This window comes from Phacochoerus africanus, chromosome X (genome assembly GCF_016906955.1).
Source record: "Phacochoerus africanus isolate WHEZ1 chromosome X, ROS_Pafr_v1, whole genome shotgun sequence".
In the NCBI taxonomy this organism is placed as follows: domain Eukaryota; kingdom Metazoa; phylum Chordata; class Mammalia; order Artiodactyla; family Suidae; genus Phacochoerus; species Phacochoerus africanus.
In genome coordinates this window covers 127,094,902-127,110,565 of record NC_062560.1, presented here as the reverse complement: position 1 = coordinate 127,110,565, position 15,664 = coordinate 127,094,902, and the positions used below count along the sequence as shown (strand labels likewise).

Genomic DNA, 15,664 nt, shown 5'->3' with positions numbered 1-15,664 from the left:
AGACTTATGAGAGTTTAAAAAGATGAACCTGACACATTCATTCTACTTTCAATGAACTCTTGTTCAGTAGGGGAGACGGCACATGCACAATTATGATGCAAAGTATAAAAGAATACCCTAACAAGAGGCACGGTACAAGGTGCTAAGGCTCATCAGTTCTTTCATTAAAATAACATACATTCGCCTGGATGGAAATAGTGGCAATGAGTTTCTTATTAATCAACTACATTCTTTAAGGTGGGCGTGTCAATGAATGCCTTATAACTGACCACCAAATAAAAACAGTGGATGGAAGCATCATTCCAGTGACCCTGCTTTATAGTTAAAGGGCAGAGACCTGAAACCATTATCAACACCATGTTATTTTTGTAAATCTTTGGCATTTGCTCTTCTTATTACACAAGGCAGAAAGATCAAGGTACTTAGAGCTTAATGAAGCAAGGATAAATACCAGTGAAAAATTAAGGAGGGTTTTTAAAAGCCAAGTCTGCAAATACCTATTAGTTGTCCTACAAATATTAGTAAGGTGAGCCTCAGTCTTGCCAAAAAAAGAATAAAGGAATTTACTCCACTCCTTGACATTTACTGAGAATCCGGGCAAGCAGCATCTTTTTCTGGCAGAGACATCCACATTAAACATGCATTAGAAAACTGTTCAACTGTATAGGGCGCCAGGAAGGATGAGCCTTTGTAGGAGGTTCGGATTGCATCCTGAATCAAACAAGACTCATTACTAGTGATTCTCTGCTATACTATAAGCTTCGCAAGGGAGAATGGAGCAAAACTCATCACACTTATCAGAAAATTTGCTAGTCTCTTAAAAACTCAATGCTGAGAAACTCTGTCCATGATGAAATGAGTATTTTAAAAGCTTAATTTGTTTAAGAATTATAAAAGAGAACAATTATATGCTTTTTTCTTTTTAGGGCCACACTGTGGCATATGGAAGTTCCCAGCCTAAGGGTCAAATCAGAGCTGTATCTGCCAGCCTACATCACAGCCACAGCAATGCCAGATCTGAGCCTTGTCTTCAACCTACACCTCAGCTCTCCGCAACACTGGATCCTTTAACCCACTGAGCAAGGCCAGGGATCGAACCTGCATCCTCGTGGATACAGTTGGGTTCTTAAGCTGCTGAGCCAAAATGGGAACTCCTCAATTATATGCATTTGGGGGGGGTGATGAAGTAGGGGTGAGCAGGAAGGCAGTCTTCTGAGACAGGGGCTGGTAACTAAGTAACTACAAGTTACTACTACAAGTCACTACAGGTTTTCCCAAAGGAAGGAACTCTCAAGGACAGCAATGACTGGGAAAACGTGATGGTAGATTTCAAACATAAGTTTAATAGCATGATAATGATGACAATAGCCATCATTTTAGTCATGGTATGTTTGATAACATCATAACTTGGACTCTTGCCATCTTTTTCTCCCCTCCCCCACATCCACTCCATCAATAAACCTTATTTCACCTACAAAACACTGACTACTTCCACATCCACCTTAATGCCATCCATCACCGTCTACTGCAATAGCTTTCCGAGTGGACCCCCTACTTCCATGCCTATCGCCATAGCCTATTCTTAACACAAGAGCCAGAGTGATCCTGATAAAACTTACGTTCAGATCATTTCCTGCTCCAAACCCCTAACGGCTTCCTTCCATCTCAGAGGAAAAGGCAAAGTCATTATAATGGCCCCAAACAAGGTGGCTGTTGTGGCTCTGACTCCATCACCTCCTACTACTTTTCTTTTTGCTCACAGTACTCCAGTCACAGTGGCCTCTTTCCACAGCTTTTCACACCAAGTATATTCCTGCTTTTGCTTCTGCTTGGAACACACTCACTCCAATTACCTGCATGACTCATATACACTCTCCATGTCTCTGTCCAAATGTCACCCAATCAGACAGGCCTTCGCTAACCCCACCATGTGTAATAGCCCACCTCCGGGCACTCTAAGTAATGCTTCCCCCCACTGACAGATGAGAAACTAAAGCTCATGAGAGTTAAGTTAAATTTTAATCTATAAGAGTTCCCGTTATGGCTCAGAGGTAATGAATCTGACTAGCATCCATGAGGATCTGGGTTCCATCCCTGGCCTCGCTCAGTGGGTTAAGGATCCTGCATTGCTGTGGCTGAGGTGTAGGCTGGCAGCTGTAGCCCTTATTTGACCCCTAGCCTGGGAACCTCCATATGCTGCAGATGCAGTCCTAAAAAGACAAAAATAATTTTTAATCTCTAGATTATTTGACTCCAAAGACAAAGATCTCTCCACTCCGCCATCTTATTGGCTTAGCGTTGCCCAATGGACAGAGGTGCCTTAATTTTTAATGAAACTGTAGATTCCCGGAGTCCGGCAGATACTCTAGAAGTGGTTTGGTCTCTGCGTTAATATAAGACAGGTAACTTGTAAAATGATATTCTTAATCAAAGCCTGGGAAAAAACTGCATATTGTTCAAATTAAGAAGAGTTAGGATTTAATGAGGAAAAGTGTGACTCTGCCTCAGGTATAGTCCTTTCCAACTCTGTTTTATAAGAATACATAAATTCATTCCTATTCAGTGTTTATGTACAGATGTAACAGTGATAGTCTCATTTATAGGTACACCAATCTCAGGTTATCAAGTCTATGGTTTAAGATTAGTGGTTCAAACCCATGTCCCAGACCCCTCTACCGTAGAGTGACTGTGTATGCGTATGGAGCGGGGGGATGGTACCACGAATGTTGAAGGCTGAGTCTCTTAGGTTCAGTTTGGATCTCTGAATCAAAATACATAAAGAATCAAGGATAATATTATAACTAACACCACCACTGTGAAAAAATCCTCAGGTGATAGCAAAAAATCACCAGTCTCAGTCAACGACCAATTCGGTTTAGGCAACATCTAATACCGTAAGAACTTGGGTAGTTTTCTGCTCTTCCCTATAACAAAATTTAATCTGTAAGGAATTATATTCCTGCATTCTTTCTTCTAATCTACATTCAATAAGAACCATTCTTCTATGATATAAGCCCTCTAGAGTCCAATCCAATCAATATCTCTAATATTTGTATTTTATTCAGCTGTTTGGTTATCCTATAAACATAAGCTGGATTGGAAAGGTATGCAGTGCTTTCATAGTGAAGTGATATAGTTGGTAGGTGCACAGCCTGAAGATCCAGTATAATTTTAGGAAGTCATGTATTCTAAGTTACTGTTGCTATGAACATATAGAAAGCTTTTCTGCGAGGGATAGAGTAACACCATAGGGCTCAGGAATGAGTGACAATTTCAAACACCAGGGACTCAGACTATAACACATGTATAAGTGTCTCCAGCAATATTTATAACATTGCTAAATTACATGCTCACTTCTATTTTTTGTCTAAATGAGATCAGAGTTTGTTCTTCAACATAAAGAATTAAAAAGCAAATCAGACCTGGCAATGGATACCCTGAGCCAGTATGACCAAATCATGATATTCATTGTTTAATTATTATGTGGTGGACTTAAGAAACGTGTGAAATCAAACACATCATCTTCTGAGGGCTACCTTGCAAAGCAGCCACATGCATCCTCTTTAGAGATCACCTTTGGGGCAGTTCACAAACCACACACTCCCTCTCTCTCTCACACACATACACACATACCACAACACAGACACATAGTATTTTGTTACCTCATATCAGAGTTTGTTTTTATAGATTTAAAACTGAAACCAATGGAGCGGACAATGGAATAGGTGCACGTTTTGACAACATTGAGAATGTCTTCTCTGGTGAGTCATCTTCTCCTGAAAACAAATAATGAACCCGCAAACTACAAAGCAAATATCCTTTCCCCAAAGGTGGAATAACTTACTGGTAGGTGGCCAAGGAGAGATGAGATGTTTTCAGCCACGTAAATTATCACTCCATCTGTGCTCACTATTATCATAAAGCCATCTAATGACTAATGAAGAGAAAATAATAATGTAATTAAATAGTGGAACAATAATAAAATGATAGCTTTATTTCTAAATGCATAAATAATTGTAATTGCACCCTGAAAATGTATTGTGGTCCTTAAATATCAATAAGGCAGGCACAGACTTAATTAAAATTCCATTATTCTGCCTCCTACACAGAATCTACTTAACCTTAAGCAGGAGATGTTTATCAAATGATGTGTCACTTAAACAAATTTCAACGTACACCCAATTAACACAGAACTCTCCAACACAAGCTAGGAAGATTCATTTCCATGTGCAGGTTGTTTCATATTTAATTCAAAATTAATTTCAAAGACAGTGAGGATATTTTGGAGGGCATTTTCATGTGTGGCTACTGTAGTCATCTATTTATAAATATGGATACTGTCGTCGCTTTCCTGCAATGTAATGGATTAGATATCCAGACAAAGGCCTCATGGTAGAGAACACCTAAAATGATGAATAAAATACAGGAAAACTTCTATTTCAAAATCAGGCCAAGCTTATGGTAAAGTAAGGGAAACAATGTGATATCAGAAATGACTAGAACATGAGAATTCAGAGGTAAGGAGCTATCAAAGCTTGCATGTGCCTTGGGAATATCTGCACAGAAAGCAAAGCCAGAGACTGTACAAGGTGGGGGTGAAATCAGAGACTCGGACATAAAGCCACGCCTCCCAAAGGGTCACACTCTCAGCAGGCAAAATCGAAAGATCTTATCCAGCAAAGGGAGCCAGGAAACTCGTATCCTCCCATCCTGCCTCAGCCTCAGCTCAGGCTAGAAAAGGAAAGAAGAAAATGAGTCTCTTCTGGGAATTGCTAAACAGAAGCCCACACTCACACAGATTCAAGACTGGAATTCGTAAACTGCCTGCATAGCCCTCAACACTCCAAGCCTATTATTTACTTTTAGATGGTCCTGACCCAAGATATCCAGTAAAAGAAATTGGAATCTTCTCTGGAGAATGACTTTATTTTCTTTTTTCTTTCTTTTGCTTTAGGGCAGCATCCAAGGCATGTGGAAGTTCCCAGGCTAGAGGTTGAATTGAAGCTGCAGCTGTCAGCCTACAGCTCTGATTTTCCAAAACCAGGGCTCAAAGAATTCATGCATATACATTTCCAAATAACATGAGCTTATTATAAATGATTAACAAACACAGGAAAAAACGAAATATCATGGACAAGAGGCAGTATAAATAATAAAATGCAGAAGCAGGTTCAAAAACTGCAGATACTGGAAATATCACAGATAGAATATAAAGTTAAGCATGCTTACTATGCTTAAATAAATTTAAAAGAGTATTGAAAATATGATGACAAGAGAATTATAACTGAGTAGGAAGATGTGAAACATAATCAAACAAAATATCTGGAAATGATATCATCAAAATAAAAATTCAATAGGTAGGTTAAATAGCAAGTTAGAACATAGCTGGAAAGAATATTGGAACTGGAAGACAGAGCTTGAAGAAATGACTCAGACTGTAGCACAAGGCGACGTAGTGAATGGCAAGTAAGAGAAATTAAACGACACAGAGAAGAGAGGGAGAAAGTGTTCTAGATATTTTACACATGTCCACTTTATTCTCACAACTCTGTGAAACAGAGATATTTTACAGAGAAAGAAATCAAAGCTCAGAGATGGGCATTCTCTCAAGGACACATAACAGGTACGTGACAAAGGCATGATTTATATCCCTGTGTGTCTGACTCAAAAGACCATGATCATTCGGACTTAGTTTGTGGCCTTTGAACTCACTGGAACTTACCAGTTCCTCTGGAGATAGAAACCATAGACATCTCATGTCCTTGAGAAAAAAAGGAACGGCTTAAAGGCTTATTCTGTAAAGTCTGAAAATCTGTGTTGAATGAGTCTACCAGATAATTTCTTAACTCGCCACTAATCTATACAAAGACTACATTTTTATTGTTACCCAAGATCAGTGGATTCATTTGGTATAAGAAACATCTGGGGAACCTATTAGAAATGCAGGTTCCTGGCCCTACCAAGATCAAGATTCTGATTCAGATGCTTTAAGGTGGGTCCCATGAATCTATGTTTTTACCAAGCTCCTTAGGTGATTCTGATTTGCATGGTCTCCTAACCACACTTTGTGAAACACTATTCTTTATCTTTTATCACACGTATTCTACATATGAAGTAATCAAAGAGCAAAATCCCTCTTACGTGTAGTGTCAGACGGTTGAAATCTTCATAGCTATGGAATGATGGAATCCAATTAGATATCTCTCTAGAAGTTTCTGGATTGGCTTTGCCTTTTTAGAAAAAAAGGAAGAAAGGATAAAAATTGTCACATTAAAATGATTAGCTTATGGGTATTAGATTTTCCAAAGTTATAATTAATTGTATAGAAAAGACTCTCAGGAGAAAATGTTGAGTGCTAATGAAGGACCTGATGTAGACTAATTGCTTATAAAGTATCATAAACAAAGAAATGTTTGGATTGAAAAGGACCTTGAAGATCATCCAACTCGATTTCTACTATGCACATCATGACCTCTCTAAACAACTTAACAGTTTTCAACCCTATTTCTTTCCTTTTCTTGACTTAAGTCTTCTGAATTCTACCCAAACCCAGTACTCCTAACACGCCAGATAAGGTATGGGCTGTGTCAAGCGCTCTAGGTATATTCAGACACCTAAAATCTCCCCAAGCCCTGGCTAAAATAAGGAATTCCATGACTTAGTTTCATCTAATTAAGCTTTTAGCCCTTAGGTAGAAAATCCAACATATCTTGTAACTCCTCCAAGGCTGTTGACACTGTTTTCTCTCTCATACCTCTTTACTATCTTCAAGGTTTTCCAGTTTCCCCAATGAGCAGTGTTTCAACTCCTGTGCTCACTCAGAGCCTTTGCTGTCACCCTCTGCCCTTCTCCACCTCCCCCAATTCCACCTACTCACCCGCCTCACTAACCCAGGGACCTCACTAACACAGCCCTCCAATCTCCAGTTATTGCAATGCATGTTAATTCAAGTTCGTTTCTTCTCCTCACAAAAAGGTTAGAGATCCATGGCATAAAACTTTTTTTTTTTTGTCTTTTTGCTATTTCTTGGGCCTCTCCCACGGCATATGGAGGTTCCCAGGCTAGGGGTCCAATCGGAGCTGTAACCACTGGCCTACGCCAGAGCCACAGCCACGCGGGATCCGAGCCGCGTCTGCGACCTACACCACAGCTCATGGCAACACCGGATTGTTAACCCACTGAGCAAGGGCAGGGACCGAACCCGCAGCCTCACGGTTCCTAGTCGGATTCTTTAACCACTGCGCCACGACGGGAACTCCAAAACTTTGATATGTATTAAAAACACTAACTCCCTTGACAAGGACAATTATAGTAGAAGGGCTTGCTTACTTGGCTGGTAGGAGTCTCAGGATCTTTCCTATGCGTAGATTTAGAGAGGAAGGGGGTCAAGCATGAGCATATAAGCCTGAGAAGCCTCACTAAAGAGAGCATGAGGAGAGGCTGTGTAGCTACGTGGGAAGTAGGGATACTATGAAAAACAAACCAGACCAAATGCACAGCTGCCTCAAGATAAGTGTTCCTGGAAGTTCCCGTCATAGCTGAGTGGTAACAAACCCGACTAGTATCCATGAGGACTCGGGGTTGATCCCTAGCCTCGCTCAGGGGGTATAGGCCCACAGCTGCAGCTTCAATTCGACCCCTAGCCTGGGAACCTCCCCATGTCATGGGTGCAGCCCTAAAAAGACAAAAAAGTTAGTGTTCCTGACCACTGTCCCCGCCTGGTAACTTAATTCTGGTCACATCTCTTCAAACTTGGGAAACACCCCAAACGCCACGCTCCTGTGGCTGATTTCTGAGATCATTTCCCCATTGACTTTCAGCTCCACCTAGTGATTTTCATCTCCTATGCTCCCTGCAAAGAAATGGAAAAGACAGAAGAGAGTCCACATATTTCCAAGAAGTAAAACCAATGTATTTTATAAATCAACCATAAAGGACTTTTCTACCTTACCATTACGCATGAACTTGCTCTTATTTTTGCTTCCAGGATGGCACCATATCCAATTCTTCACTAAAGCCCCAGTGTCCAGTATGATACTTGACTCACAACAGGGTCTCAGTAACTCTTGTGAACCCAAACCTCATTCATTCATTTATGTAACTAACATTTCCTGGGCTCCTACTATTTATCCAACTCTGTTTTAGAAGCTCAGGATAGAGCACGAACAGGACAAATGAGGTGACTGTCCTTTTGTACCTTACAAACTGGTAGGGGAGGCAAACAGAAAACTAACACATAGACAGTAGAAGCGATCATTTGATATACCTTTAGTACAATAATTTCAACTGGGTGCTTAGGGAAAGCCTTCCTGAAAAGGTAAGGAAGGACAGGAAGATAGCTATGTGGAAAGCTGGGAGCAAAGAAAGCATCCAAGCAGAGGAAGCAGTAAGTAAAGAAAGAGGCAGGTAAGACTTTGGCATATTTTAAATAATAGGAGGCCAAGGGGGCTACTGCAGGGTGACCAAGGGATGGAGCAGGAAGAAGTGAGGTCTGAGAGACAGGCAGGACCCGATGAGGTAGCATTCATGGTAAGGAACATGAGAGAGTCAGCACCGTTCCAAGCAGAACAGGAAGTGTTTTAAGCAGGAAAGTGACATGTGTTTTGAAAGATCCTTGTGGTTGTTTGCGAAAAATAGTTCAAGTGGGGGAGCAAGAGTGGAAGCGAGGGTCTCGTTGCAAAGCTTCTTCGAAAAGAACAGATAGTGGTGGCCTGTGTCAGGCTGGTACACCAAGGCCATGGTAATGGGCACAGTGAGTGGACTGGGGGTATAGTCTAGAGGTAAAGCCAAAAGGATGGGGGGAGGGGGTGACAGAAATGGAAGGCACAAGAATGACGTCTAGATTTTTATCTTGAGCAGCTAGAAGAATGGGGGCACCAGGGCTGACGGTGCCAGAAGCAATGGAGTGGAGAGGAATGAAGAGTTCCTTAAGGGCCATGTTACCTTTCCTATAAGGTAACCAAGTGAACAAGTCACGTAGGAAACTCTCTTGCTGATTGAATAATGAGTATGATTCTCAAGTATGGAGCTTAGGTAGGAGGTCAAGGCTGCAGATAGATTTGTTGTTGTTGTTGTTGTTGCTATTTCTAGGGCCACTCCCGCGGCATATCGAGGTTCCCAGGTTAGGGGTTGAATCGGAGCTGTAGCCACCGGCCTACGCCAGAGCCACAGCAACGCGGGATCCGAGCCGCGTCTGCAACCTACGCCCCAGCTCCCGGCAACGCCAGATTGTTAACCCACTGAGCAAGGGCAGGGACCGAACCCACAACCTCACGGTTCCTAGTCGGATTCTTTAACCACTGCGCCACAACGGGAACTCCTGCAGATAGATTTTAAAAGTGGGGGGCATTGACAACTAGGGAGCACTTCAAATGAAAGGACTCGATGAGATTTCCTAGGAAATGAGTAGATATAGGAGAGAAATGGTCCTAGGACTGAGCTCTGGGGGATGTCAGTAATTAGAAGCTGGAAAGAGAAAGAGGGGATGCAAAAAAAAAAAAAAAAAAGAGAGAGCGAGCATGGCCAATGAGTGAGTACAGAAACCAGACTGCAGTTACCCTGGAAGCCAAGTGAAAAATGCTTCACGGAGGAGGGAGTGGTCGTTTTCCCAGTGTTTCTGAACTATCATGAATGATGAGGACAGTTAAGGGACCAAAGAAGTCCGCAATGTGGAGGCCACTGCTATTCCTGACAAAAGGACTTGTCCTGGAGTGGCAGGAGCGCCAGCCTCAGGGAAGTGGGTTGAGGAAAGAATGCGGCATGAGGAAGTGGGTACAGGGTTTATACAATCATTTCGAGAAGTTCTGCTGGGAAGGAGTCATGGAGGTAGGGCAACAGCTGAAGGCATCAAGAGGTCAAGAAAAAAAAAATTTTTAAGGCAAGAGATTTTTATTGCATGATCACATGCTTATGGGCAGAACCTGCTCAGATGTTTTAAGTTAAACCTATTTAAGTATCATAGGTACTGTCTGACACCCTTGGGGCCCTGTTTCCCTTAGCAACATTTACCATGTGCCTTCAAGTGTCTGAGGTACAGACATGAACGCACATTATCATTGTCCAGTGTACTTCTACTAATTCTCATTTCCTTGTTCCACTTTTGCATGAACCTCAATAACATTTTCAGCAGCAACCATCAACAAACTTATGAATACAGAGAAACTAAATATCTATGTATTGGAAAGTGTTTCAGGAGATGAATCCCTCCCAAAGATATTTGACGGCTAGTTGAAAAGCTATAATGCTGAGGCAGGGTGCTCAGTCCACACCTTCTTTCTGTGTTTTCGCTCTGTCTCCTTTTACAGGGTAGCCATGCCTTTGCAGCAAGGCACGCAGTCCTGCAAAGAAGGCCTTGACATGTTCCTTCTTTTTATTTTCAGATACCTCTGATGCATCCCTAGTTGACAAAAAAAAACAAACAAACAAACAATCAAGAGGATTAATGGTAAGAATAGGGCTGGGAATTCAGATGATGGAACAGTGGATGGGGAGGAAGGGAGATGTTCATGTCAACATTTGAGCAAAACATCTAGTCCCTGGATAACTCAGGACAACAAAAACTGTCAATATAAAAACAAAGAAGTGAAAGCCAATCTCGTGTCCCTTAGACTGTGAAGCCCTTGAAGGTAGGTTGGGACCAAATCTGTCTTCATGTCTTCCGGAGCAAAGCCCACACAGTGTCTGGCATGGTGGCCTATGAATTCTATAAAATAAATCCAAAATAATTTGAATTTAACGGTGGGTCTTTTGTTCCACCATATACTCTTACCTGCTTTTAGAAGAGTACTTCTGATTGAAGAAAACTGTGTCAAAATGATCTATAATTACTCAAGAGGCTCCCTCAAAGCTAATGCTCCTTCTCAGAGAGAAGGCTGAGCACTGAAATGCAAATCGAGATCTTATTTTTTTTAACCTTTTAAAAAGCAGTTCTGAAAAATCTGACAAAAACTTTTTGATCAGTATACTGGAATTTACTTTAGATTCTTAGAATGGAAAAATAAGGCAATTTATCTTCTCAAATGTAAATTAATTGAAACTCCAGGCAAGCCAAGGCCCCCATACAGGCTTTTCAACCTACCAGGGAATATAAATCATGTATTTAGTGTCAACTCTGGGCAACCACTGTGCCAGGCATGGAGGACACAGTTTGATGGGGGAAGCTGTCACGTAGCAAAGGCAGTGTACTAAGTGTTGTAATAGAGTTGGGGCTAAGGGTTATGGAGCCCCCACCAGAGAGCTCAAATTTCCCTGAGTGAGTCAGGTCTCCCCGGGGAAGTAAAATTTTGCTCGATGTGAAATGGGGACAGAGGATAGGGGCGAGGTCTTTGACGGAAATATCAGTCAGTTATGAATTCATACCTTTTCTCTTTTTCTTTCTCATCCTCATCCATTATTCAGTGATGTAACAAAGGATCCTGAAATCAAAGTAGAGCAACATTTTACTAAAAATCAAATCTATGATGAATCACACAAAGCAATAAGGCTAATCGAAATTCTCAATTGCATAGCACCTTTCCCTCAAGGAATGCCTACTTCTTTTAAAGATAGAATTTCATTAAGTACCCATAATCCTCCCATAGGTTCTGTAGATGTTGAAGACTTGCTTTATTGTGTGATCCCCAGTGAATGTTTGTCACAATAACGTTGCAAATGAATATATTTGAAAAAGTTAAAAAAACATTCTGTGAAGTTGCACTGCTTAATCCAAAAGTCGTGTTTGTAGGTTCAACTCCATACCCTTGGATTCCTTTAAGTTCCACTAACTTCAAGAATACAAGGAGACAAAGAAGATGTGGGTTGAAAGCTTCATATTTGGCCACAATATCATGCCACAATAGACAAAATCTGCATTTACCGTTGACATCACAGAAATCCTTGGCATATAAAAATGACCTTGAAATCACCAAAGTTCTCTGCTTTGAATTGGATAATTAGACTCACAAATCACCTCAAGGTCAAAACCTACAGGTAGATGTCAATGACTTTCAAATACATGTGTGTTAAACAAGAAGGGACAGTTAAAATATAGCAAACAGCTTCTGAAGGCTCTCGAGAAAGTAAAAGAAAGCTCAGGGGTCAAACACTGGAGATGGGAGAGCACAACTATGCAACAAGGGAGCTTAGGCATTAAATGCCCTCTTGGTGAAGGAGAATCTGAGCAGGGAATTGAAACTAAAACCCACCACCCTCTCCCTAGGTATATAGCCCAGACTCCCAGAGGCTACAATTTCATTCAAAGAATCATGCCATCAATAATGCCAGGAAACGAGGTAGTTTGTCTATCTTTTCCCACCCAGAGACCATACTGAGACAACATTTCCTAAACAGCTTTGGAAATCAGAAAATATTCAGAACTGAAGATCTCTAATACTACATATTAAAACCTGTAAAATGCAGCTAAAGCAGTACCAAGGAATGTATACCCATAAATGCTTACTAGAAAAAAAATAAATGAGTTAAGTAAGCAGTCATCAAAACAAATTGTAAAAAATAAGAGTAAAGCTTGAGTTCCCTTATGGCTCAGCCAGTTAAGGATCCAGGGTTGTCACTGCTGTGGCTTGGGTCACTGCTGTGGTGTGGGTTCAATCCCTGGCCCTGGAACTTCTGCATGCCATGGATGTGGCAAAAAAAAAAAAAAAAAAAAAAAAAAAAGTAGAACTAAAGAAAGGAGAAGCAAGGAAATAATAAACATAAGACCAAAAATCACACGATAAAAAATAGGGAGTTCCCATCATGGCACAGGGGAAACGAATCTGACTACGAACTGTGAGGATGTGGGTTCAATCCCTGGCCTTGCTCAGTGGGTTAAGGATCCGGCATTGCCACGAGCTGTGGTGTAGGTCGCAGACTTGGCTTGGATCCCATGTTGCTGTGACTGTGGTGTAGGCCGGCAGGTACAGCTCTGATTCGACCCCTAGCCTGGCAATGTCCATATGCTGCGGATGAGGCCCTAAAAAGACAAAAAGACAAAAAAAAATAGGAGATAGAAATAATAGTTCAGGAAGGCCAAGATGGCAGGAATTTGTGGAACAGAGAACAAAAAAAAAAAAATTAAAAAAAAAACTGTGAAAAAGAAAAAAAAGTACCTCCAGAAATCTGAATACAGTTCTCTTGAATCTTCGGCTAAATACTAAGCTTGCCTGTACAAGACCAGTCAAAGAATAACTACCAGGAAGAACAGATACTGTAAATTCAAATAACAATCTCAGTGGGTTAAGGATCCAGCATTGCCTCAGCTGTGGTGTAGGTTGCAACTATGGCTCGGATTCAGTCCCTGGCCTGGGAATTTTCAAATGCCGTGGGTGCAGCTGAAAAAGAAAAAAAAATCAGTTTACACATGGTTGGAAGACATTTGAGTTTCATCCATCAGAGTGGAGGAAAAGGACTGAAAAAATGAGTTTTTGGCATGGCATAATATCAGGCCATCTAAAATATATGTAACTTGATTCCTAGAAAGGGAAGGCAAAAGTAATATTTGGGTAGCGGCCAATTTTTTCCATACTAGCTGAAAAATATAAACTCACATATTCAAGAAGCTCAATGAATCCAAGAAAATAAACACAGGGGAAAACTTACCAAGGTACATTATAAACAGATTGCTTAAAATCAATTACAAAGGGAAAAGTCTTAAAAGCAGACAAATAAAAGACACATTTAATACAGAGGAGGACGCGGGTTCAATCCCTGGCCTCGCTCAGTGGGTTAAGGATCTGTCATTGCTGTGAGCTGTGGTGTAGGTTGCAGATGTGGCTTGGATCTGGCATTGCCATGGCTGTGGTGTAGGCCAGCAGCTGCAGCTCCGATTTGACCCCTAGCCTGGGAACTTCCATATATCACAGGTGTGGCCCTAAAAAGATAAAAAAGAAAAAAGAAAAAAAAAATCGGACAAAAAGCAACCTAGAATTCCATATCCAGCAAAAATACACCCTTCAAAGAAATTGAAGGTAAAATAAAATCATCTTCAGATGAATAAAATCTGGAAGAAGTCAAGGCCAGTACACCAGCACTACCAAAAATGTCAAAGGAAGGCCTTAAGGTAGAAGGAAAAGGATGCCAGATAGAAACTCTGAGCTACAAATAAAACACACAGGAAGTATAGATTATCAATCAAAAGAGATAAAATGGAATACCAGTTACTCGTTTCATCCAAAAGGAAGCAGAAATAAAAGACAGAGGACAACAGATCAAATGAGACAAACAGAAAACATACAAATAGAAAACATACAGCAAGATGGCAGACTTAAACCTAACCATAGTAATAACTACATTAACTGTCAAAGGACTAAAGGCACAAAAGCCTGGGGTTGTCAAAACTGGGCACAAAAGATGAGCAAACCAACAGGATGCTCGCTTTCATTATTAAGACACAGATAGCTTCTAAGTAAAAGAAGGGAAACATATACACTACATAACTCTAATGATATAAAGCTCGAAGGACTAATGAATATCAAAGACTTAATATTACTAGAGAAAAAGAGAGATATTTCATGATAGAGGAGTCCATCAGGAAGACATATTAATCCTAAATAGGTTATACACCTAAGTACAAAGTTTCAAAACAAAGTAAGAACTGAAAGAAGACACAAGGAAACCTACATTTACAGCCGGTGAGCCAAAACACCCCTCTATCAGGAATCAGCAGAGCAAATAAAGAGAAAATAAGTAAGGAGATTGAAGACTTGCTACACCGCCAACGACCTTGGCCCCATTGGTTTACAGAACACTGGGCCCAGCAACTGTAGAACACACCTTTTTTTTCATTCTACCTTTAACAGTCATAACGGACCAAACTGTGCTGGGCTGTAAGACCGGTTTCAGAGAATTTAAAGCATTAAAATCATACAGATTATGTTCTCTGATCAAAACAGAATGAAATTAGAAATCAATAATCAATCAATCAATCAATCAATCTCTGGAAATCCCTCAAATACTGGGAAATTAAATAACTTACTTCTCAATAATTTCTGGGTCAAAGAAGAAGCATTTGGAAAAGGTTTAAACAAGGACAATTATACAGTATTTCTAACGGAATGATAATGAATATTAATTTTTAATTCCCACAACTTCAATAATCTAATTGTACTTTATTAAAGCTGCATTATGCATATTTATGGTGTTATATATTTCATCAAGAAAAGTCATATCTTTATAATTACTCAAATCACTTTTTCATTTTCCTAAGGTTTATATGTTCTTCATATAGAAAAGAAACTGTACTGTGCTTAGTAGTTAACAAAGATGTGTACAATCATTACAGAGAAAATACTGTGTTTACTGATGAATATAAAAGACAATCTAAATAAATGGAAAGATATGTCATATCCCTGGACAGGATATCTCAATCTCGTAAATTTGTCAGAACCTCCCCAACGAATCTACAAATTAATGTAACTGATCAAAAGCCATCAGATTTTTTGTTTTCGTTTGGTTTTCTATATAACTTCCCAAGTTGATTACAAAATTCCCATGGAAAGCAACAAGTCAGAACTAGCCACCAAGCCTTCTTGTAAAGCTACTTAGTGTTTAGGTCAATGGATGATGGGGTAAAAGCTAAGTAGAGAATAATGGGGCCGAAGAGACCCATTAGGAACAGACCCACGCATAAGTTGAACTTTGTGACAAGAGAAGCATTAAAATTTTGAAATGTCTACCATGGAGTGCGTGT

General features: G+C 40.4%; 1 protein-coding gene across 1 annotated transcript in view; it reads right to left on the bottom strand.

The window, feature by feature from the left end:
- Positions 1-11,386, bottom strand: part of PASD1 (PAS domain containing repressor 1) — a 62,070-nt gene extending 50,684 nt beyond the window's left edge. Inside the window, exons 1-3 of the mRNA XM_047764273.1 lie at positions 11,359-11,386; positions 6,142-6,230; positions 3,845-3,934 (exon numbers count right to left, since the gene is read on the bottom strand). Of these exons, the coding sequence (XP_047620229.1) occupies positions 3,845-3,934; positions 6,142-6,230; positions 11,359-11,386 (207 nt within the window). The remainder of the gene's footprint in view (positions 1-3,844; positions 3,935-6,141; positions 6,231-11,358) is intronic.
- Positions 11,387-15,664: the final 4,278 nt, after the last annotated feature.